Source organism: Symphodus melops (genome assembly GCF_947650265.1).
Source record: "Symphodus melops genome assembly, chromosome: 2".
Lineage (NCBI taxonomy): Eukaryota > Metazoa > Chordata > Actinopteri > Labriformes > Labridae > Symphodus > Symphodus melops.
The window spans coordinates 27,524,156-27,549,751 of record NC_136692.1 but is presented as its reverse complement, the minus strand read 5'-3'; the positions used below and the strand labels follow the sequence as shown (position 1 = coordinate 27,549,751).

Below are 25,596 nucleotides of genomic sequence, written 5' to 3'. Positions count from 1 at the left end.
GGTCAAGAACTTCTCCATGGACGTGCCTGTAAGCTGGTCACTGATGGGTTGAATAATATAAATGTCCCTAAAGCTGAATCTATCAACAGACTGGATAATATTAACGCAGCATATCACGGCCGTGGTTCTAATCTAACAGACAACACTGAGACTCTGTGCAGGCTGAAAGATAGATAATTTACTGATCAGTGTGGAGCCAGTATATACAGTACAACAGGTGTCATACATTCCTTCCCACTTTGGATATTTCTATACATGGTCTGGAGAATCACATCACCTTTACCCTTTAAATGTCAAACCTCTATTTGAAGAACAATCAGTAATTCTACTGTCAACTGAGGCCACACATTGTGCTTTTGGAATACTTCATGCTTCTCTTCAAATATGGTCCTATATAACCTCATTCTAATTAATTAATTCATTATCCCCCCTCCCTCCAGCAGTGCCTCCCCTCAGTACAGACTCGGTACGGCCCTGCACTGAGGTACTTCCCTCCATATCGCTTTACTTTCACTTTCTGCGATGAGCTCTTGGTGTGACGCATCAGATTTCTTCTCTTCAAAGACAGGTTTGTATTCGACATGAATAACAGTATGACTCTTTAAAAGTTGAAGTTGTTTGCATGTACAGTTCAGACAGAAACAGCAACAAGACTTCAGATCTTTTTCATGCTCGCAGTTCTGCTCTTGTTCACCTTGTGTCGGTTTGTTTCAGGCTGCTGATAACGAGTGAACGGACAGAAATAAGCGAGTCCATGTTCGCCCTGTTGTCATTGTTTGTCTTCGCTGTGGATTAAAAAGACCACGGGCAGTGTTTGGATCACAGATATGTTGTAATTCAGACAGGAACGAGTCATTTCGAGAGGCAGGCCTGCACAGCTGTGAGAGACCGAGCATGTTTTTATCGGAATGACACAGAGGAGACTTATAATAATGACACACAGCGGGTTTTATTTTCAGTAGTATTAAAAACACTCTCACTAGTTTTTATATTGAAATATTACGGAGGTGACGTGCAGGGGTAACAGGGCTCCGTAGACAGCCGGTCATATGATCATGACGTCACTGTGCTGCCATCTTGGAGAGGGGCACCCTATACGTTTAGAAAGGAGGGTGAATTCAGGTATTTTGGGACGTTTTTTGTAATTCTGTCTTGTGATCATATTCCCAAATTCCTCAAGATGTCTACTTTTGAGTTTAAGATGTGCATGAATTGTGCATGAATTAGTGTATCTTATGTTTATTTTAGTACATTATTGCATCTTACATCTTTATCAATCATTTTTATTTTAAATAAATTAAAAAAAAAAAATGTAAATGTCCCAATATTGGATGCCTTGGTTTTCTTTTACTAGCCGTGTTATCAAACAGACCCAATATAATTTGATTTTAACTAAAGTCATATTTGTCAAAAAATCTTCGTGATTACATCTATACGATGTGTCTTTACGATGTGTTTCAGGTCTTACACAACATCTGTATTTTCAATAAGTCCCTCCAAAATTAAGTTTGGCACCGTTCATTTATCTGAGCGTAGCAGCTTCCTTTATAGATAGATATGTTTAGGGTACTGTCCTATTAAAGTCAGAACAGTGTGTGATGGTGATGAGATTAGAATTGAATGTGTGAGCTCTCTCTCCCTGCAGGTGTTCATGTCTGTGTGCACGTGAGGGCTCAGTGATGGACCATCGTGCAGACAGAGGGGGGGGCGCCCCCCCTTATAGAGGCGCTCTGTGTGAGGAAGGTGAAGCTCAAAGGTGAGATGAAGTCCTGGCCAGTATTCAGACATGTACCTTCATATAATCTTTGCTAAAGTGAGTATTTTTCTGAATACATTATTTTTGTCAGGGTGCATCAGACGGCACGCTGTGCTGAACATGATCCCAGATGTGAGTCCATGAAGAGTGTCTCGTCCATGGATCGTCCCGTTTTCTTTGGGAGGTGAGAGGTTTCTCATGATTAAAAAAAAAGTCTGTTGTTTTTATAAAGATTTGTTTGTAGTGGAAACTTAACAGTGAGTCTGAAGGTCAGCTGCAAAAAACATTTCACTGAACACAAGAATTCCTTTTCACAAAATGCAAAAACATTTAGATAAATATTTTTGATGACACATGAAATCATTTCACAACATGAAAAACTAAATTAAACATTAAACACCACCATGTAGCTCTGACGTACGATTCGCAGAAGATCTGACTCCGTGGTGTCGGCCCGTAATGGCACATATTGTTGACTCAAAGGGACTGTTAAGGTTTTTTTTTTTTTTGCAGTTACGTTTTTTCTCCAGTCAGTATTTTTTTAAACATGTGATTTAAATATTTGTCAGGAGCCATCAGGCTGCACGCCATCCTGAACATGAACCCAGGTGTCAGTCCTTAAAGAGCACCTGGTCCATGGATCGTCCTGTTTTCCTCAGAAATGGAGAAACTGCTGATCACAGGTGAAACATTTACACTAAGAATGAACGTTCACATTTTTTAAATTGTTTAAAATCAGACACTCACATTCACAGTTAGTTAACCAGAACAATCAGTCTGTTTAGCCATATGTATGTAATGTAATATATAATGCTACATTTATTTCAAAGTTCAGCGCTTCTTAACGAAGATGTTCTCATCCTTTGCTGGATAAATTAGATTAGGAAGTAATCATTAAGAATAAAGTTGGCCTTATTTGTCGATGGAAGACATTTCAATGAATAAGTTATTATATCAAGTCGGTTACTTCTGGTTTCACTTATTTTTTTGTTAACCTTTTAACAAAGGGAGCTGACTTTTCTCTTCTATCATTCCTCAGAGATCAATCAGAAATACTTTCTTAATCCCCACAGGGAAATTCAAGACGCTTAACACAGTGAGAAAAACCTGAATGGACTGGTCCATAACAGGCTGGTTCGTTGTACATTATCCAGGTCTCTGAGGACAGCTTCACTACAAGCTTTAATTCAACCTCTGATAAATCGGGTACAACCCTACGACCCAAAGCTGTCGATGACTTGAGAGGTTTGACAATTTGTCAGAGGCAGCAGCAAAGACAAACAACAATGTAGTCTGTCAAGAGGCAACAGAAAAGTTTGATTAGTAATAGTTTAATTGCCTTACCAAGCGGTGATGTTTCACACTCCATGTACAGAGGCTGTAGTCTTTATCACAGTGCCTGAAGGTTCGAATCCGATCATGGCCCTCTGCTGCATGTCATCCTCCACTCTCTCCTCCATCTTTCTTCAGCTGTCCTATCCAATAATACAAAATCCCCTTCCTTTGGCCCACCTGCAAACAGAATTATAAGATGTTTGACAACGTAAAACATCATTCAAAGTTCAGGGTTGGTTTTATTGGCTTAAAACTATTTCTGGTGTCAGACTCAGTGAGAGTCGCTCCGGCTTCTACTCAACATGATGAATATACCTCTAAATTCATCCATACAGAAAATAAACCCAAAGTTGAATACTTATAGTGCTCAGTAAGTGCATTTTAGTGACTGACTGATTCGGTCTCTGTGTTATTCTGTTTCTCACAGGACGAAATGCAAAGAAGCTGAACCCAGTGATGCAAGGAGTGATTGGTCGATGGATCGTCCTGTGTTCTTCAACTGTAAATGTGACTGCAGTGATCACAGGTGACGACTCACAACTGGTAGTGAAAAAAGGACTATGTGTTTTTTTTTTAATGAATTGCGAGATCTCCAACTTTAAATCCTTTCATGACTAAACCTTCATGCACAAAACTGTTTCCAGGAGGAGCTGCAAGTCTTAACACAAACCGCTAAATGTTCCCTTCAACTTTATCTGGAGTTTCTACTTTTTACTGCCAGCCCTCGATTTTTTTTCGGAGGCTTTGTATTGATTTTGTTCTGAGCATCCTTCTCTCTCTAAAGTCCTGTCAATCTGTCTTTGCGTTTCATCACTTTTGTTCTTGGTTTAACTGGTGAAGGCAGATCTACAGACTCTGAGGTCTTTCTGGGTTTTTCTGAACCATAACCAGGTATCTCAGGACAGCCTTCAACATCTAAACCAATCACTTCTGGTGACATGCTGAATGGTTGTAATATTTCTACATGCAGACACTAATGTTTACATCAGAGGATATCTACTAATGAGCAGACTGGGAATTGAAATGGATCTGAGTTCATTCAGCTGTTTGTCAGAAACAGTTTTGAGATGCCTCCTCCTGAGCTGAACTGAGGTTTTAAAAAGACACATTTTAATATTAAAATTCATATAAAAATAACTCCAGTCCAAGAAATCCAAATGTGTTTTGCACAGTTAGTGTACGTGTGACTGAATGATTCTGATTGTGTGTGTTGTTAATGCAGTGCACAATGTATTTTGTGTTTCTCTAAGGAGGACGTCTGGAGAACGTAAACCTAAGTATGCTAAAAGTGACTGGTCTATGGATCATCCTGTGTTCTTCAAAGATAAACCTGACTGTTGTTCTCAAAGGTGAGGATTTAAATCTGAATCTGAAAATGTAACGTATGGAATTATTCAAAAGGAATAATGTGCATAAAAAAGATGTGAAGTCTCCAGCGTGAGACGTTTGCTGACAGATGACATTCACTCTGAAGCCTCACACACAGTCTCCAGTTTCACTTTGAAGTTGCAAACGCTTTTAACACTGAATGCTACAGGCCATCCTCGGGGGGGGGGGGGGGGGGGGGGGGTACCTAAGAGAGCTCAGGAGCTCCCAGAAAAGGGAGAGGTTAGAATATAAAGATAGTGACAAGCAGTAATAAGATATGAAAGCTGGGAGAGAAAGAGGGAGAGAGAGATAAGAGATCCTGGGGCCAGTTCCCCCGGTTAAAGAAAGAAAGACATTTTCCAAAGGCTGCGTGTGTGACTTTAAGACTCCTGACTCCCAACCCTCTTCTCATATTGACTCCTTTTGAGCAGTTTTAATCTTATTTGTTGCCCATATGAGGCAGATTTTGTTGCCCATATGAGGCAGATTTTGTCTCCCCCTCCCCCATTATTAATGGGGGAGGGGGAGAGCGAGAGAGAGAGAGAGAGAGTGGGATATATACACTGAGGGATTAGTGAGGTCTGTTTGATAGAAACTAAACAAACTATCAAAACAAAATTCTGCAAACTGTTGATCCACTGCAGGATCAGTAAGCATGTTGAAGTCAACCTCCACAAGGAGTCCTGATTCATCTGCATGAATCACTTCATGGACATGACCTTGTTTTTCTCATTGTTTGATCAAACACCATGGGCAAAGTTTTTTCCCTGCATTCAATCTGTGCCTCCCTCTACAGGCATAGCATGGAAGTAGTGTTTTTATGCCCCCCCCCCCCTCCCACTGCATCCTTCATGTAACACGCCCTCCCCCTCCCTCTCCAAAGGTTCCGAGATGAAGCCAGGTCAGCGCGAAGTATCGCTGCAGACCGGTCCTCTTTGACCAAAGCAATTTCGTTGTACTTGTACTTGTACCTGTATCAATGACAAATAAATCTGATTCTGATTCTGATTCTGATTCTGACTCTGCGTGATTCCTCCACAGAGTCGACCAGGAGATCTTCGAGGGTCCTCGTGATAATTCCACCCAGCAGCATCGAACACACCTGGACTCCATATTTGAGGTCTGTACATGTACAACAGTTACTGTAAGCCTATACTGTACACAATAATCTCCATTTTGCAATATGTCAGTATTTACATTTACATTCATTTGTGACCCTGTAGAATCCAGCTCTCTCCAGTGTGTGTGTGTCTCTTTAAATTCTATGAGACCCCCTGTGTTTTCCCGGTAGACATCACTCCTCTATAGTGAGAACAAAAATGGCGGACCTGTGCAAAAGTTTTGCTCTCGGCTTGGGATGGGTGGAGAAAACAGGAAGGAAGGATAATTAATTATCACAGTCAAACTTGGGATGTTACAAACTGAGAACATTTGAAACTGAGCAATTCTCTGTGTTGTTAGACTTATACAGACCACAATCAAAGGACTGGATGGATTTATATCTCAGTTTGTGGATCGGTAGAAACTCAAGTTACCTAAATAAACAAAAACACTGTAAAAGTGAAACTGTCCCCTTTAGGTACGATCATTTTAGTTTGATTACATTAAACATGTAACTTTCTGTTCCAGCCATTGGAGGAGAAAATTGTCACTTTTGTGAAAAAGGAACTGAAGAACATCAAGAAGGATCTGGATCCAGAGTCCAGTGAGAGTGAGAGGGTGCGTGAGGAGACGTTAGCCTGGGGGGACGAGGAGGAGAGGAAGAGCAATAGAGAAGCTCTTCTGAAGATCATGCAGCACTTCCTGAGGAGAATGGACCACACAGAGCTGGCTGACTGTCTGCAGAGAAGTAAGAGAGTTTCCCTAAATGATTAAATAATTGATAAACAGGCCATTTATTCGTCCCCACAGGAAGTTGCGATATTGTTGTTGAGCAGATTTGCACAGAAAAAGCTTGTGGCATCCTGGAGAGAATGATTTACTCAGTGTTAATTGATCTGTCCAATTATTGTGTTGAAGAAATAAGCTCTTCTTTGTTGTGTTCCTTCAGAACATCCTGTTCCGGTTTATCAGCATAAACTCAGAAACAACCTGAAGAAGAAGTTTGAGTGTGTTTTTGAGGGGATTGCTAAAGCAGGAAACCGGACCCATCTGAATCAGATCTACACCGAGCTTTACATCATAGAGGGGGGGAATGGAAAGGTCAATGAGGAACACGAGGTACGTCAGATCGAAGCAGCGTCCAGGAAACTCGTTGGACCAGAAACAACCATCCGATGTAAGGACATCTTCAAAGGCTCACCTGGAAGAGATGAACCAATCAGAACAGTGATGACAAAGGGAGTGGCTGGAATTGGGAAAACAGTCTTAACACAGAAGTTCACTCTGGACTGGGCTGAAGACAAAGCCAATGAGGACATACAGTTCACATTTCCATTCACTTTCAGAGAGCTGAACATGCTGAAGAAGAAGTTCAGCTTGGTGGAACTTGTTCATCACTTCTTTCCGGAAACCAAAGAGGCAGGAATCTGCAGGTTTGAAAAGTTTAAGGTTGTGTTCATCTTTGATGGTCTGGATGAGTGTCGACCTCCTCTGGACTTTAACAACAGTGAGATCCTGACTGATGTCACGCAGTCCACCTCCGTGGATGTGCTGCTGACCAACATCATCAGGGGGAACCTGCTTCCCTTAGCTCGCCTCTGGATAACCACACGACCTGCAGCTGCCAGTCAGATCCCTCCTGAGTATGTTAACATGGTGACAGAGGTCAGAGGGTTCACTGACCCGCAGAAGGAGGAGTACTTCAGGAAGAGATTCGTAAAGAAGGATCAGGCCAACAAAATCATCTCCCACATCAAGACATCCCGAAGCCTCCACATCATGTGCCACATCCCCATCTTTTGTTGGATCACTGCTACAGTTCTGGATGTGTTGAAAACCACAGAGGTTCAAAAGCTGCCCAAGACCTTGACTGAGATGTACATCCACTTCCTGGTGGTTCAGACCAAGCGGAAGAAGAAGAAGTATGATGGAGGAGATGAAACTGATCCACACTGGAGTCCTGAGAGCAGGAAGATGATCGAGTCCCTCGGAAAACTGGCTTTTGAGCAGCTGCTGAAGGACAACCTGATCTTCTATGAGTCAGACCTGACAGAGTGTGGCATCGATATCAAACAAGCCTCATGGTACTCAGGAGTGTTCACACAGATCTTTATAGAGCAAAGTGGACTGTACCAGGACAAGGTGTACTGCTTCATCCACTTAACCGTTCAAGAGTTTCTGGCTGCTCTCTATGTCCATCTGGCTGTCACCAACTCTGGAGTCAATCTGATGGCAGAAGAACAAGAAACCTCCCAGAAGTCTACCACAACAGAAGGCCAACTTCCAAAGGCACAGCTCTACCAGTGTGCTGTGGACAAGGCTCTAAAGAGTCCAAATGGACACCTGGACCTGTTCCTCCGTTTCCTCCTGGGCCTTTCACTGCAGACCAACCAGACTCTCCTGCGCGGCCTGCTGACACAGACGGAAAGAAGCAATGAGACCAATCAGGAAACAGTCCTGTACATCAAGAAGAAGATCAGTGAGAGTCCGTCTGCCGAGAAAAGCATCAATCTGTTCCACTGTCTGAATGAACTGAACGATTGTTCTCTGGTGGAGGAGATCCAACAGGCCCTCAAATCAGGAAGCCTCTCCACAGACAAACTGTATCCTTCTCAGTGGTCCGCTCTGGTCTTCATCTTACTGTCATCCGAGAAAGACATGAACATGTTTGATCTGAAGAAATACTCTGATTCAGAAGACGCTCTGTTGAGGCTGCTGCCAGTGGTCAAAGCCTCCAACAAAGCCCTGTAAGTCCAGACGTAGTTCAACTACAGTTTTCCCCCCATTAAATATGCACACAACAATCAAAGTAAGAAAGCAAATCTGCAAACTTGAAGCTCGTGTATCAACAACGTGACTCCAAACTGCTAATCTATAATTACAGCTCCATTGGTCTCAATCAAATATCATTCTAAATTAAATTTTTACAAATCTCATCATTTAGCACACGTTGTTCACTGAGAAACGCAAGACTTCAAAATGCAACACCTAAGACCCCGAGTTGTGAGTTTTAAAGATTTCACGCAAACTTAAAACGGCGGTTGCTAACAGATGGCTAAATGAGACTACAGTGGTTGTCAGGGACATTAAACGTCATCACGCTGGGCACTCTCACACTAATCCTCCTTACAGCCTCTAGTAATGTTTGTCAGTGCTCTTGTAAATATTAAGTTAATAAACAACTTATTAAGCTACGGTTTCACTAGCTTATCCAAACTGATTAGATCGATGAAGCATTACAGTTGTGATGTCTAAATCAACCGAACGCGGTGTTGTTAGCTTGTAGCATAACGTTAGCTTTTTACTTCTCTGTGTTTGCTACAGATCTTATCGCAGTTTGTGATTCGAGTTTTGAGGAATCGAGCCACATTAATGTTGATGAAAGGGTTTAAACATTTGGGGGAAAACTGTAATATTTCACATTTGAAAGAATCTTCTGTAATTTAAACAGGAAAAGAAGAAGAACCTGACTTCCTTTTTGCTCCTTCTTCCGTTCTCTTCAGGCTGGGTGGCTGTAACCTCTCGGAGAGAAGCTGTGACGCTCTGTCCTCCGTTCTCAGCTGTCAGTCGTCTAATCTCAGAGAGCTGGACCTGAGTAACAACCACCTGCAGGATTCAGGAGTGAAGAGATTATCTGCCGGACTGAAGAGTCCAAACTGTGTGCTGGAAACTCTAAGGTCAGAATGTCTCAACTTGTTTATGTGTCTTCATTTCACAGACCGGCAGTCAGTTCAGTAAGAGTTTGCTTTAATGCTAGTGGCAGGAACGAGTCTTAAGTGTTGCAGGTTATGAATAAAGAAGCACACTGTTAACTAACCAGTCTGACATATTATTACAGTTCTGTAGTGAAGAAAATCTCTCAGAATCAACTCAAATTATTTTGGCTCATAAACATTTTTTGTCTAATGTGCGAACCCAAAGTTTAAATTGAACCTGATTTGGGCCCTCACAGTGCTCTCAAATGATCCTCCATGTTTCGTTGTTTCGTTGCAGTCTGTCCGGCTGTCTGATCACAGAGGAAGGCTGTGCTTCTCTGTTGTCTGCTCTGACTTCCAACCCCTCTCACCTGAGAGAGCTGGACCTGAGCTACAACCATCCCGGAGATTCAGGACTGAAGCTGCTCGAGGATTCTCCCTGGAGACCAGAAACTCTCAGGTATGAATTTACCTGCTGCAGCTACAAGTAAGCTGTGTGATAGAGGAGCTAGCTTTATTTCCTCCATCGCATGTGCCCGTGAAGATCACTATGCAGGCAGCCGATAGAGCTAGCTCAATCTCTTTTTGTAACTATTTAGAGCCATACTTATGCAAAACAAGCCAGATACAGAAATGGATTACACTTGGAAAACATTAGCTCGTATATGCCGTTGACAGAAAGCACTGAGCAGATGTCTTCATAAGATGGAAGTGTTAATACATGACGATGTGCTGGTCTGATCCAAGTCTTCCTTTCAGGATGGATCCTGCTGGAGTGCAATGGTTGAAACCAGGTCTAAGGAAGTGTAAGTTTGTTTTTAAGGTTTGTTAATGCCTTTATTGTAGAAATAGGACAGGGGATAGAGTGAGAAACAAGGGAGGGATTTCTACAATTGTTATTCCACTCTTTAATAAAAAATAATCAACAATTGTTTAACTAAAAAAAGTTTTACTTAATTGCAATGATCTGATGTCACAGCTTTTTCATTTATTAAAGTTGGATGCTTTGCGTCTATTCGTCAGTGTGATTTACATTTTGGGAACGAAAAATGTGAGTAAGATTCGGGGCTTGAAAACAAGAAAAACAAGAACCAGTGGGTTATGTTTAAGTTGCCACGTTTTATCTCCAGTCTGTCATCAATCACTGCTTTCCTCTCTCTGTCAGATTCCTGTAAACTTACATTCGATCCAAACACGATGAGCAAAGAGCTCAAACTGTGCGACAACAACAGGAAGCTGATCCACATGGAGGAAGAGCAGTTGTATCCCGATCATCCCGACAGGTTTGACTTCTGCCCTCAGCTGCTGTGCAGAGACGGTCTGTCCGGTCGCTGTTACTGGGAGGTGGAGTGGAAAGGACAGGTGGACGTGTCGGTTTCTTACAAAGGGATCAGCAGGAGAGGTCACAGAAACGACTGTGAGTTTGGATGGAACGACCAGTCCTGGAGTCTGGAGTGCTCCGACAGCGGTTACACCGTGTGGTACAACAACGTCGGAGCATCAATCACCCCGTCCTCCATCTCCTCCGTCTCGGACAGAGTAGGCGTGTATGTGGACTACTCTGCCGGCAGCCTGTCCTTCTACAGCGTCTCGTCTGACTCGCTGAGCCACATCCACACCTTCTACAACACCTTCACTGAGCCGCTCTACCCCGGGTTCGGGTTCTGGTCTGACCTGCCAGACTCGTCAGTAACTCTGTGTCCTCTGCTGGAAGAAGACCCTCCTGAGGACAAGACTGCCTCCTCACTCACCTCGTAGGTCAAACACAGGCTGTAAGCTGACCCCATCTGATCCTGTGCTGTTTCCACAGCTGTGAACTGCCTCGTGGTCAGTAGTGAATCTAAATGTGTAAATATTCAGAATCACAGCGACAGAGTGATGAGTCTCATTAGTGGAGGAAAGAGGGCATTCGGCATTTAGTATTGATCATTGCTATTATTACATTTCTTTATTATAAGGTGCCTCTTAGGTCCCTCGAGCTCATTATCGCACTAGAGGTGACCGGTCTTTCCAGGTTGTTGCTCCGAGACTCTGGAATGAACTTCCGCCATCTTTGCGTTCAATTGAATCAGTTGACACCTTCAAGAGTGAACTGAACTTTTATTTGTCCAGGCTTTTAATTATCCTCTTTCGGGCTGTTATTCTCTCTGTACTGTCTTGACCTGTATATTGTATTTTTTTTTTGTTTTTTAACTTTGTTTGTGAAGCACTTTGTGGCCTCTGCCTGTGAAAGGTGCTATATAAATAAAATTTACTTACTTACTTTAAAAGTATTAATTTCAGAACAAATTTATCTGTGAGTCTAAATCTTTGTGTTTAAATATAAACCTGCAATAGATCGAATATCCAATGACTGACGTGTCTAAAAAAGTGTGCTAATTCTACTTAATGCCATGTAAAAGAAAACACTGTTTATTATATTTTATTGTATAGATGCCTACAGCAGAGACATTAATGAGCCACACTGTTAAAAAATCTCTTCATATTTCAAGTAATTTTACCTTTTACGTCTGTTTGGCTGACAGTATTCCTAAATGATTGAATAAATGTTTGATGCACGTATAATGAGAGAAGTGAAATCTGTCTCTGTATAATTTTTTAATAAAGTTATATTTCTGTTAATAGAATCTGCTCAGTGTGTTCACTGTAACTACACAACAACATTGTAAACAGTCACCTGTTTGTGTCACAGCTGTTGATAACATTTTAACACATCTAGTTTTAAAGCAAAGTTCTAAGAAGCTGCAACCTGTAGAGTGTGAAGGTGTTGACACACCAAACAGCTTTTGGTGGCTCCTCACGTCGCCTTCTTTCTTGACCAAAATGTTTCACTTGAAAACACCGCAAAGACTACAGCCAACGGCCAACCCCAACAAACACTATGCGCATGCGTGAGAGGAAATAACGTCCCATGCCAGCAGGTGGCGGTAGTTTGTTGTTAAGATACAAGAAGACCATTTTCACACCTGTTGCACACCACTCATATTATAGGTACTAAAAATGGAGAGTAATGACAAAGGTTGAAAATGGTACTGGTGTGGTCAGCACTTGGTCTTTAAGAGGAGAAAGGAAAAAAAGAGGTGGCAGGGGCGTCATGAGAAACAGTACTAAATCATGGATACTACAGCAGCAGGCTCAATGGGCTTTTTCTGAACCAGTGCTGAGAGTATAGACTGTAAATATTAAGGTTGAGAGCATGAAACCTCTGAACAGCCAATCACCAACTGCGCCTATGAACGCCGAGTCAACATGTCAAATGGCTGAAGAAAAAAGGCAGACGGGCCGTAAGAGAGAAGCCAGTGCAGAAGTTACAAAAACTACTGTTCCTTGAGTGTCCACTAGAGGCAGTCTCCTACAGTGATTCAATCCCCATTGAGCCCCATGTTACAATGTCCAACTATAAAGCAGTGATAAACATGGTACAAAAACAGTTCCGGTTGCTTTAGCTCATTTCTGTTTTCATGACAACTTAACAAGCTAAATTTTCATCAACTCAACTGTTTCTATCAAGACTTATAGTGATGTAGAATTAGGGGCGTGGCCTCTTTGATTGACAGGTGGGAGCTCAAACGTGTCTAAGTGTTATGTTCCTGGTTTAAATCATGTTAACCTCGCAGATCTAAGCATCTGTTTTCAATTAAAGCTTCCACATTTATCTGAAACTACACAGACAATGCCACAAATAGAGATAAGAAACAGATTTAATGAGCAGCTTGCTAAAATCATAACTCAGCTAGCATTTAGCCTCTTCCTCGCTAACATTTACATTTTGAATCATTGATACAATATGAAAGACATCATCTAAATCTATAAACACTCATCATGATATTTTTTTAAACTTATGGTAAAACATTTCTGTATTTACTTCAAGCTACATAGAGGTCACATTAAATGTGCAGACCTGCCTTTAAGCTCCTCTGTTAGTTTCACATCCCTGTCGCAGTACCAGCACAGAAGCTCGGCTGCATGTACGAGTCTGCTTGTTTCACATCATTTAACTAATAAGAGAAACGGACCTGAAGTCCAAAGATAAGTCAGGATTAGTGACTTTACTGTCTCACTGGCTCACTTTGTTTTAGCACCTCTTCCTCCGACAGTGATCATCAAACTATCTCTTTTTGTCATCATGAATAAGAATATCAAGCAGAAGCTGAGCAGACTTTAAAAGACTATATAGACTCTTGAAAAACAGACAAAATAAAGATGAAACATTGGACTTAAAAGTGTGGTGAGCCCCCCATAGTGGCCAAAACAAGTCAATACAACATTTGTGATTACATTATACGCTACTAATCTTTTTAAAAGTATAATACAACTAAAATAAATTAGAGCTGACAGGATGCAGTTAATGTTTGTGTCAGGAGAGGGCGCCAAGCAACCCGACCTCTTAAAGAAAATCAGGTTTTACTAATCATCAGGAACAAGGCTCAAATGTGCTGAGTCTGCAATGACAGAAAGAAACACCTCCCTAAGGGGGCCTTATGTCTGACAGCGCTATATTTGTTGTGTGCTGCTAAACACTGCATACATTGTTAATCTAAAAATCAAAGTTTGTCAGTGAAAGTCGCCAACAAAAAAATGAAGAAGACTGATCAGTGAAATAGAAAGATAATAAAAGAAAGACCGACAGTGACAAGTGGAGCAGAAGACGACGATGGACACTAGTGTCATGATGTGGATTTATACTTCCCGAAAAAAACTATTTAGTTTGAAAATAGATGTTCTGTACAGTTTACCTGTACATTTTTGTCAAGGGTTCAAATAAACTCTAGATTCTCCCCTGGCTTTTACTCAGGTTTCGCTTTAATGTACTTTCCCCACCGATTTTCTTGGTACACAAAAAGACATTGAACATTTAAAAAAATTCTTAACTTACCTGAAAAAACATGAAGGATTCCTCGGTCGAAGGATGAAAGAATCAGTTGTATGTCGGAAGATCAGGCTGAGCAAATTTAACGTCCAGAAACAAAGATCTCTGAAGAAGGAAAGATGAAATTAAAGAGAAACTGAGCTACAATAAAAGTACAATCTAAAACAAGAAAGCCCTTAAAACAAAAAAAACTAGAGAAAAGTAAAAACTGACATTAGTCCTCCTCACGATGTCTCTTCTTGTTCTCCATAAAGCTGACAAGGCTAAAATGATCTCAGAGGCCAGCCAGTCACAGGACAAACGATTTACGTGACCTTGTGGTTTCAGATCAACAGTTTCAGTCACTGACACATTAAGATAAAAAGTCCAAACATTGTCAACTGGTCATCATGTCTCAACCAAACATCCTGTTTTTAAGATAAGCAGATTGAGCAAATGTTACACACATGTGCACACACACACACACACACACACACACACACACACACACACACACAATTCTTCCTCTTTTGATTTGATCATTGCAGTTGTGCTGCTCAGTGTCTGGCTGACATTAACATGAATTAATTTGGTTGTCATGGTTTTAGAAATACTTGATTGGTGTTCTTGACATTACAATAAAAACAAATCAAAGACATTTTTATTTGAACACTTTCCATCTTTAACATCTTTTGTGAATACAATAACCACAGAGGAATTTGGCGAAAAGTTGCAAGTTAACATGGTCACTTTTTAAACCATAACACAGATCATCAGCTTTTTAAAAACTGCCTTTGGTCAAGGAGGCTGCAGCGGGGCAAACACAGCCCGAACCTCAGTCTGTAAATGGTCATAATCTCAGTAGCACTCAAGTGCTGGCAGGGGGCTGGAGATGGATTTCTTGACATTATCATCCACAATCTATGAGTGACTGTGAAGGCTGTGCTGTGGAGGCAGAGATGGGAGGTGTGGATTCTAGCTAGTGTCGCAGACAACAACTTGCAGCCACCTCCATCCAAAGGTTGTGGACCAGAGCGTTATGGTAGTACTTTTCATTTACATAAAAAAAAAGTGATTGGAACAAACAAACAAAAATATAAATACATGCCGCGGGTCCAAAACTGACCAGCACAGGTTACCTGTCTTCATCTTAAAGAAAAGTGAAACTCAATAACAGAAGATAAAGAGGTTTTTCAATTCCTTGTTCCTCAATAAAACCTTCATTTGTTTTATTTCATTCTGTTGAGGCAGAACATAGAGGCCTCTCTTCTTTTTACTTTAGCCAATACAAAGAACAGCCGTAAAAAAAAAAAAATAATAATTCAGATAAGAAAAAACAACAATACAGTTAATTACCTTGGCTGAAGTGATACGAGAAGGATTCTTTTCCGCTTCCTGCCAAGGCTGAATATTTGTAAAGCGTTGTGTTTGTCTGCAGCTCCAAACTGTAAACAGTGTCTACAAAACAAAAGCAGTTCTGTATGTCATGTGACTCTTACTCAGGGTGCATGAGCTGTACAACAAAGAGCAAAGCATGCTCTACCAAGCGTTTTTTTATTATCTGATTATTTTTAATGAGAAGAGAGCGCTAGCAGCAGCAAGTGGCCGTCTGGGAAAGAGTCACTAGATGGAGCCAAAGTGAAACATTTTCAAAATAAAGAAACTTTGATTTGTTGCCACATTGACTCATTATAGAAACATTATTTGTTGTTTTATAACAATTGAAACACAAAACAAACAAATATTCAGGATTAAATTATGAAATAAATCAAATATTCATTTCACATATAGCTACCATATAATTTCAATTACACACACTTTTGAATAAATACTTGTGTACAGGTTCATGTACAGTCAACTTTGAATAATTCTAAAGAATATATAGACAGCTGATTGTTTTGTTCTCGGGTGATGGGCACAAATTATGTAGTTAATTAATCTAGTCCAAAATAAAGTGATAAAAACAGCTTTTCATGTTAAAACAAGAAAACTCTGATTACGATGATCCACTAGCTGTTTGTTGATTAATTAAAAAAACAGCAGCTCACTATTAACTCTTTAAAAAATCCATATAGCTCTTCAAATTTCAGGCTACAGACATGACACAGAGGAGGGATACTATTTTTAAGCGCAGATCCCAGTTTTTCATTTGTTTGTTTTCTTGATGGCTTACATGTACACACAATTTTTGGAATTGCTCCTTTTTCAGTCTGAAACTCGTGTGTTCTCTGGTCAAATCTGTTGTGATCAATGGAGTCTGGTGTCTTTAAATAGTCTCAGTGATGAAAACATGAACATATAAGTTGCACTGTGATTTGATATATCATCCGTTGGGTTTGTGCTGCAGCCAATAAAGCCCGATTCACAGAAGGCAACTGAAGAAATATGATAGATCACTTCCACAACATGTCATTTACACATGAGAAAAAAAACTGTGCTTAAAAAAAATGTGGACTTGTTTGAAGAATGGGGAGGTAAAATGTTAAATAACCAAAGAATTATGTCATTGTATAAATATGCATCTCACTAATAAATATTGTACATGTCAAAGTGAGATCCTTGTGTTCTCTTCTGTCTCTGTGTCATGTCAAATTAGCAACACGTTAAGGAGCCACAGAGATGCTTTGTGTGAAGTAATGTCCTGCATTCACACACACAGACATTTAATTTGTTTGAGCTGTTTGTGAGCAGCTCAGTGGTTCTTCTTCTTCCTTACACACAGTTGGACTGTCCTCATCTTTCAGCTCCACACAGCGGTGTTTCTTTAAGGATTGGGACCGGGTGAAAAATCTCTTACAGTGAGAGCACCAGTACGGTTTCTCTCCAGAGTGCACACGAAGGTGTCGGCTGTAACTGTACGAACTGTTGAAACATTTCCCGCACTGCTCACAGCTGTACGGCTGCTCCCCAGTGTGGATTCGGAGGTGTCTCATGTAGTTGCTCAGTCGACCGAAACCTTTCCCGCACTCCTCACACTTGTGCGGTTTATTTCCAGTGTGCGTGTTCACATGTTGTTTGTATGTTTTTGATATAGAAAAACTTTTGTCACAAAGTTCACATTGGAATGGTTTCTCTCCAGTGTGGATGCGCATGTGTGATTTGTAATTCCCTAACTGAGAGAAACTCCTCCCACACTGGGAGCAACAGTACGGTTTCTCTCCTGTATGGACTCTCATGTGAATCCTGTATCCACTCAGGTCGCTGAAACTCTTCTGACATTGCTCACACTCGTACGGTTTCTCTCCCGTGTGGTTACGTAGATGCAAACTGAAATGTCCAGACTGAGTAAAACTTTTCCCGCAGAAGTCACATTGGTACGGTTTCTCTCCACTGTGGCTCAGCTGGTGTCTCTTGTATGAGCTAAGAAAACTGAAACTCTTGGGACACTGATCACAGCGGTATGGTTTCTCTCCGGTGTGAACTCGCATGTGAATCTTGTAAATACTGAGGTACGTGAAGCTCTTCTCACACTGGTCACACTGGTACGTCCCTGTGTGTTCTCGCAGGTGTTCTTTGAATGAGCTGTTGCTGCTGAAGCTCCGCCCACACTGGTCACAGCAGTACAGTGTTTCTCCAGCGTGGGTTTTCAGGTGGAGCTTGTACGCCTCCAGTTGGCTGAAGCTCCTGTCACACTGCTCGCAGTGGTGCTGTTTGTCTGCAGAGTGACCGAGTTCATGTCTTCTCAGACTGCAGAGCCGACTGAAAGACTTCTCACAGTGCTGACACTGATGAAGTCTGGACTCCTCCTGTTTGTCCTGAGAGATATGAATACACAGAAATAAAAGTCTACATGGTGTGCAAGGGAACTTCAATGTCAGACTAAGGTTATCATGATAACGGTTTGATCCCACAGAAAAATAATAGAAGTCCTTGACACCCAATATTGGTTTATTTCATGTTTTTATTTTGAAAAATTGCAGAAAAGATATAAAGATACCTGAACTTTTCCACGCTATTCTTATTTTTTGACATTACCATCTAGTTTTAACTTCAGATCGGTTTAAACACAATCCCTGTGGCTGCAGGTGAATATATGTCAGTGAGTGTACTTCAGATGAAAAGAGAAGCTCAGAGCAGTGACTGTTTTGTTTTCACTTCACGTCATGCAGCATTTACCTCATTAACAAACTGTTCTTTCTGATCTCACCTCTTTTGAAGAACTCATATCAGCAGCTTTTCCTTTTTGCATTCTCCTCTCAGCTCTGAAATAATCCAAACAGACAGACAGGTGAGAGTAAGGTTTGCCAACCATCATGTAGCAGCTGGGTCGTCCCATTTTTTAAACTAAATTCTTCCAGAGCGGGAGGCCCCCTTGTCCTGAAGTTACTATTGAGGTTATTGAAGTTACTTCTGAGTAATCACTAAAGGACACTTTACTGATCCTAGATCAGATCATCAGACAAATCCAGTACCCCATCATGCACTGACTACTTTCCTTAAGTGACACTTGTCATCCAATTTTCATGGATAATGTCCATTGTCCTTGTGGGGCACAAGAGATGCACAGCTAGCAAGAGGTGTAAAGTATACCAACACATTTCATTTTACAAAAGACTCTGTAAGGCTGTCGAGGGTAACAAGGAAATTTAGTATTTCAAAAACGTTTATTTTATATTTGTACTGTGAGGCTTCAACCTGTGATTTATCCTGTAATTTTTAAAGTCTATGAGTTGTGCTGTTAAGAGTGAATTATTGATTTAAACTACTAACACAATGGCAGAATATGAAACTGTGAATGGTCAAGATTTCGTTCACTTTCTTCAATAAAATACAATAATTCAGTTTAGTGCTCCTTTATTAATATAGAATTACATATTAATACAGTTATAAGACACGTTTCTTTCATTCACACATCCCATCACGGTGACAGTGAACTCCAGAATAAATATTTTGTTCTTTATTTTGCACTAAAAAAAAGTGATCCCAGCCCTTCACTGACAGCTGACTCTTTGGAGATAAAGTCTGATCAGCTGTCTTCACCTTTCCTTCACCTGCTGACCCAAACACACCTCCTCCCATCTGACACAACATAACAAGCTAGCTAAGATGCTAACACACGTTAGCAGCGTTATTCTGTTCACTTCGAACGCAGAGCGCTAACATTTAACACATACACATGAGAAAAAACAACACGAAATAAATAAAGGACACACCTTCATCCCCCCTACAATCTTTCTGCAGCTAATGTTGCCACGCAGATACCGCCATCTTGTCAAATTACGTCACCATCACCATGACGACGTGCTACGCGTGTTCCTCTCCTCAGTCATTAATCGGCAGCTCACATCCTCACCGAAGCTTTACTGACACCTGCTGGGCTCAAGAGGCAACTCAGTGTTGGTCTTATGTTCAGCTTCTTGCTTTTTAATCAGCCTTTATATGGAATGTAAAATGTGCATTAAATCTTTTTTTTTTTTTTGTTCTCTGCTTGTTTTGTCGAATTTCTCTTCTCAAGTTATTTCATCTTCAAGGACGATGACTCAGAGTCTCATTTAGCCTATAAACAGTGAATGCATAGGCACAGATCAGGGTCTGAAACTGGCATTACCCATGCAAACTTTGTTATAGATAAAATCAAATTTGATTAAAAATTGTTTCCACTACCACCAGTAAGAAAACCGACCCATGAGCACACTTTGGAGGCAGGGGAGAACAAGCGACACTGACAGGGAGGTAGTGAATTGAAGCAAAATTATGTTAATGCTTTTTAAACATTTAATTTCACAAAATGTAATGTATCAATGAAATATCCATGCCATAGCAAAAAAAGTAGCCGACATAAGCAATGATATGTGTGGGCCACAAATATCACAAATTGATTTGGGAAAAAAGTGTACAACCAGAATCAGAAGCAGGCAGAATAGCTTAGGTCCAAAACAATATTGTTGAAGGACCAGCCTGAACTTGTGTCCTCCTATCCTGCCCATCCCTGATCAGCCAGCCTCTTCTTCCTTTCCTTCTATCCCTTTAACTTTCTTCTTATTCGTTCCCCTTACTTCCCCTCCTGTGTTCAGGTTTACTCCAGGTGCTCATTTGTTCCTACAATCCCAAAAAAGTATTGCTATCAATTACTGGAATAAAAAATGACTTGAATTATAAAAGGGTCACCATGTTATTAAAAAACGATGAAGTCTCTGTAAAGATTTTTGTAACAGTTCTGAAATAAATGACAAAACACAAACACATCACCTTCAGTTTTCAGGGGCTTCATTTTTGTCGGTACATAAAGTGCATATATGCAGTGTAGGTCCAGTGTGTGTGTGTGTGTGTAGGATGTGGTTATTGCGATGGCTGCTTGCCTGTGTCAGACAGGAAACCTTTCTTGTCTTCTAGCCCCAAATTTTCAGCGCTCACCTTCTGCACAGTCAAATGATGCTTTCTTACATGATACTAACCCTGATATCAAAGTCTGAAATTTCTCCTTGACTTTGCCAAAATGACCATGAGTACATGGGCCTGGTGGTTGTGGTCTCTGTGTGTGTGGAGCAGGATGGAGGATGCTGTACTAGGAATACAGTGGAGATTTTGCAGGTGCAGGGGTGATGTGTTCAGGGTGAGAGGGCATGCAGCAGAGTTCTGGATGTATTGGAGTTTATTGCAGACTGGATGTGATAAATGTGTGGGTTTAAGTTTTTGCAGCTGAGTGTGGATGTGATGGATGGAGATGGGCTACTTTTTTTTTTAAAGGTGAAAGTAGTAGTTTCGTGAGCTAGGTGACGTGGAGATAAAAGGAGAAGTTTCTGTCAGAAGAGTGCAGACATGAGGGAAGGAGAGAGAGTAGAGTTGGCTTTTTGAGCCAGATGTTGTGTGTGGAGTGAGAATTATATATTAACACATCCAAACTGCCGCCTGTTGTAGAACTTTTGGTCTATGCTCTATAGGAAACAGGGTTAGGGTTAGGTGTAAAATTCTCTGAAAAAGTTAAGACAAATAAAGCTTTGTTTTAAAAAAATGCAAACAATTGTGAATTAATGGAGGATGGTGAGTCTGACATTTGAGCATGGTGAAATAACAAAATGGGAAATATTTTACAGAGATCACTGATAAAAAGAAAAAGATCCAGGTGTTAAAACAAGAGACGAAGCTTAAGAGGCTGACATGGAAAGTTGGTCCAAAGTAATAAAAACATTTAAAAATCCCAAATCCCAGCTCTGCGACCCAAAACTGGGTCGCAGAGCTGGTTTTCAGTGGGTTGTGAATGTGTGCTGAAAAGAAAAATGCTTTCAAAAAGTATTTTAAGCTCTTTTTTAGCAAGTTGGTCTCGATCAGTTTCTTTGTTCGATCACAATTTGTACCATCTGTGGTCCAGCCTGCACAATTAAATTATCAAATAAAATCAGATCAGAAATTTAGGTCACAATTGTTCATGAAGGAGCGGTTGGTGGGTCCTGAGTTTCGGCCAGATGAAATCCACTGCTCTTTTTTTGCACTGGCCTCAGTACTTTTTTTTTTTTTTTTTATTAAACTTTGAGAGCTTTGAGTGGTCAGGGGACTGAAGAAGTTTGACATAATTTACCATATTTTAAAATATAGTGTCTTTCTTTCGGACATTTGGAAATTGTACAAAAATGAGGCTGCATTATAACTAAAAAACAAAGTTGGCATTTTATGAGAAAAAGTTATAAACAAGAATAAAAAGGCTTTGTTATCAGCATTAAGTTGTAATTTTAGGCTATTAAGTTAAAAGTGAAACCTTTACTAAAGTAATACCTCCATGTTCCTCTGAGTAAACTTGTCTCTTTCACTCTCTTCATCAGACTAATGTGAAGGATAACTCTTTGAATCTATTGAGAATGTGAGGTTCATGCAAGACATGATTTTAAATATAAAGCTACCTTCATGACAAAGGTGCAAAGAAAAAGAAAAACAGGAAATAGACATCCACTTATGACACTGATGACATTGCTGGCTTTCGTTTCCTTTCACACATACACACCATGGAGGCTTGTAGAAAACATCTGACTCTCTGTGTCACTGCAGGTAAAATACTTTTCTTTACTTCTGTTCTTTTCTTCACATCTCTTTATATTTTAGCATTGACATTAAAGGTTCCCTGCACAAGGCTGAAATTCACCTGAAACCTTTGATTCATGGGTTAAGATAAGATTTGTTGATCGATGACTGAGTCTCAATGAGCACATAAGATGTTTCTCTGTGTGACACAAAGACAGGACCGGCACTTTGTTGTCACTCCATTGAAAAAATCATTTAAACTTGCTTAACAACAGAACAGATGTGGCTTAGTTGTAAAAGTTGGCCGTCTCTTAACCGTAAGGTTGGATTTTTGATAGCCCCATGCCCGATGTGTCCTTGGGCAAGACACTTAACCCCAAAGTGCTCCTGCTGCTTCGGTGGCTGCCTATGACTGTGAATAAATGGGGTTACGTACTTCTGATGGGTGCATAACAACCTCTGCCATCAGTATGTGAGTGGATCTATTTACCATTCAACAATCCTGTACTGTAGCATTTCAACGAAATGCACCATGTATAAACATATATCTGCATTAGGAAATAAGGTTTTGCTATATTTGATTAAATTGATAAATAATTTTTAGTCGATCGTGGGACTCAACCAGTAGGAACGTACTTGGAGCTGGAGATGTGGCCCGCACAGGGTGAGCTCACCTAAAAACTCAGAGGGGTATTCCATCAGTTCACTTCAATTAAAGATTAATATATGTGTATATACACACACACACACACACACATATACACACACACACACACATCTGTTCTCTCCATCTGTTAACAGGGCCAAAATACTTGAGAAAAAAATGTTCCATAAAGACTTTCGTTTCTGTAGAAGACTCACTTCCAGTGCAGACATGACCTGTGAAGCTATTGATGTGGTTAACCTATTTAGTCACCCCCAGCATCGTCCGTGTTCACTCCTCACGAATTAGACTGAGACCCATCGGCACAGGGAAGCCCCCAGAGCTGGGCAAATCCAATTTAAAGAATGAAAACCAACATTTCCAGTTCTGTCGCTGTTTAGAGTGAGAGTGAAAACTCTTCTCTGCAGATCTTTGGCTTGTCAAAACACTTCACTAACATTGATAAGTGATGATAAACAATGTGAAAATATAGGACAGAAAACAATGTTTGTTGCAGACAAAAATTTAAATAACACAATGACAATGCAAACATGAACATTTGTTTTTGAAACCATTCAGCTTTAAATGAAAGGGAAGAAAGAAGCCAACTTTAGAGAACAGGCATCAAATTCACTTGTTTGCTCTTTGCTGAAGTCTTATTATTCCTCTTGATGGAAATCTTTCTCCCTGTTGCAGAGCTTTTCCAGCCACGTTTACATGCAGAGGTGTAGAAATAAAGTTAATTTAGGATGACGTCTCACACCTGCTCTTTGTCTTCAGTGCTGCTGTGCTGTGTGGGCTCAGAGGAAGAAAGAGAGATGGTTCAAGCCAAAAAGGGACAGAGGGTCACCCTGAGCACCAGAGAGGACGGGTGTGACAGCAATGCTAATCAGGTGGTGTGGATGTTTGGATTGGAGAATGCTGACAGGCGGATAGCCAGAATAAAGGACGGAGCTGTGAGGACGAACTACGACAAGTATTTCGGGGACAGGCTGCAGCTGGACCGTCAGTCTGGATCACTGAGCATCACCAAGCTCAGAGGCAATGACTCTGGAGTCTACATGTGCCAGTCCATCAGCTCCCACATCTTCTCCCAGCAGTTCAACCTTATTGTGTACGGTGAGTCCACATGACTATTTACAGTGAGAGACCCTCAGCGAGGCTTCTTTGTGAGTAAAGGGATCAATTTTCCATCCTTAAATTTGGTGAGCCATCTCTCAGCTGCACTTGTTACAAGCTGTTCTTGTTGTCTTCCAGCTTCTGTCTGCACTCCGTCCATCAGGATCAACACGACTGCGATGAACAGCCGCTGCAGCTTGCTCACAGTGGAGTGCAGCGTGAAGAGCAGCAGAGAGCTCAGACTGTCGTGGTTCAGAGGCAGAGACAAACTGAAAGAGACGAGCCGTCCTGATCCGTCCTCTATGTTGCATCTCTCTCTGCTCATACGGGCAGATGAGGAAGACGAGTACAGCTGTGTGGCTGAAAACCCTGTGGATCAGAAGAGCAGCAGACTGCACACAGCAGACACATGTCTGAACAAGGGAGGTATGATGATGAGGCTGGGGAACACAATGCTCCTCCTTCTCTCTGTCTCTGTCCTCTTTTTGCACCTTTTCACTGTTTTATTATGAATCAACTCAAATAATGATGTTTGTTGTAAAAACATTTAAAATGTATGAATACATTTATTTTCCAACAGCTTCAGTGAACTCTTTGAATCAGAGTCAGGCAGATAATTTTAAAAGGTCCCATCCGTGCTCCCTTTCTCTCTCTCTCTCGCTTTTTTTGCATCTCCCCTCAGAGACGCTCAGCTGCTGTAAGACTGAAGCGACAGTACGGCTTGTTTTCTCCGCTGTACTGGGTTTGGCTATGATAGTTGTGGTGGTGGACCACATCAGATTCAGGCGACAAACCCGACAAAGACGCTGAGAGTGTCATCTCATCACATGGGAGAAGAAAACACAAGAAAGTCCTGCACCAAAGGAAAACACTGTTACTTCAATGAAAGTGATGATATCACCTGGTTTATTACAATGCTTGGTATTGGTACAACTAAAATGCTCGTGTCTGCTGTGCAAGCTTTTATTTTGAAATGCTTCTTGACATACATGAAGACACTTCCTGAGGACCACAAGAGAGAAAACGTTGTAGATTTTCAACACAGATACGTGTAATTTAGAGTTACCATGGCCTCTTGAGAACTCAATCAAAAAGCTGATTGTTGTGTTATATGTTTATAAAAACCGGGTTAGGGTTTAAAAAGTGACCATGTTAACAGGGAACTTTTCGTTCAATATCTGTTTAGTTACAATGTACGTTGAAGATGGAAAGTGTCCTAACTATGGCTGCTTAACTGTAATGTTAGCATAAGTTCATTATTAAGGGAATTAGCTGATGTACTTTTATCACATCTTTGTCAATGTTTTAACAGCTAACAAAGTTATATATATGTACCTAAATGTAAAGGTACATATAGGTACAAGCCTCTTTTTAAGACTACTCACCCCTCCCACCTTCCAAGACAATTTTATTTAGAGATTTAGACAAAACCAAATCTTGTTTTTTTTGTATTTGTTGTATTCTTGTATTTTTTTTTTTGTAGGTTTTCAAACAGAGAACTACAAAACCCAATTTGACAGAGACTCGTGTCGTTGTTGTTTTTGAAGCCTTTTACTTTAAATCAAGTTTTCATTATTCTTTTAATAAAATGATCACTTCTAAATTAAACAAGTGCATCAATTTATCATTTATAGTTAATTTCCCCATGACTGGTGTCTCTCCCTGTTATCTCTCCCTGAGATTAGCATAAATATTTTAGGTCTAGTTCTATAACTTTGTGTTGATGAGCACATACAAACATTTCGAGGTGTGTAAACCTTTGAGTCTGACACCAGGA

The 25,596-nt window shown here is 40.7% G+C and overlaps 3 protein-coding genes across 4 annotated transcripts; 2 read left to right on the top strand and 1 right to left on the bottom strand.

The window, feature by feature from the left end:
* The first annotated feature begins 470 nt into the window (after nt 1-470).
* LOC306819883 (protein NLRC3-like) lies at nt 471-11,882 on the top strand. Of its 2 annotated transcripts, XM_079337494.1 has the most exons (13): nt 471-568; nt 1,646-1,756; nt 1,848-1,940; nt 2,326-2,439; nt 3,519-3,617; nt 4,342-4,440; nt 5,501-5,579; nt 6,089-6,308; nt 6,510-8,307; nt 9,064-9,237; nt 9,554-9,715; nt 10,015-10,061; nt 10,421-11,882. In XM_079337494.1, the coding sequence occupies exons 2-13, from the start codon at nt 1,680-1,682 to the stop codon at nt 11,011-11,013; spliced, it is 3,555 nt and encodes a 1,184-aa protein (XP_079193620.1). In that variant the 5' UTR covers nt 471-568; nt 1,646-1,679; the 3' UTR covers nt 11,014-11,882. The 2 variants fall into 2 exon arrangements, with proteins under 2 accessions (XP_079193620.1, XP_079193621.1); XM_079337495.1 differs by lacking the exon at nt 2,326-2,439.
* Nucleotides 11,883-15,793: 3,911 nt separating this feature from the next.
* LOC306820072 (uncharacterized protein) lies at nt 15,794-19,400 on the bottom strand. Its single transcript, XM_079337727.1, has 3 exons — nt 19,258-19,400; nt 18,252-18,306; nt 15,794-17,859 (listed from the first exon to the last, which is right to left on the bottom strand). The coding sequence occupies exons 2-3, from the start codon at nt 18,291-18,293 to the stop codon at nt 16,768-16,770; spliced, it is 1,134 nt and encodes a 377-aa protein (XP_079193853.1). The 5' UTR covers nt 18,294-18,306; nt 19,258-19,400; the 3' UTR covers nt 15,794-16,767.
* A 2,648-nt stretch (nt 19,401-22,048) lies between these two features.
* On the top strand, nt 22,049-25,227 carry LOC306820460 (CD48 antigen-like). The gene is made up of 4 exons (XM_079338311.1): nt 22,049-22,084; nt 23,481-23,819; nt 23,958-24,245; nt 24,502-25,227. Exons 2-4 carry the CDS (start codon nt 23,519-23,521, stop codon nt 24,627-24,629), a joined length of 717 nt encoding a protein of 238 aa, XP_079194437.1. The 5' UTR covers nt 22,049-22,084; nt 23,481-23,518; the 3' UTR covers nt 24,630-25,227.
* Nucleotides 25,228-25,596: the final 369 nt, after the last annotated feature.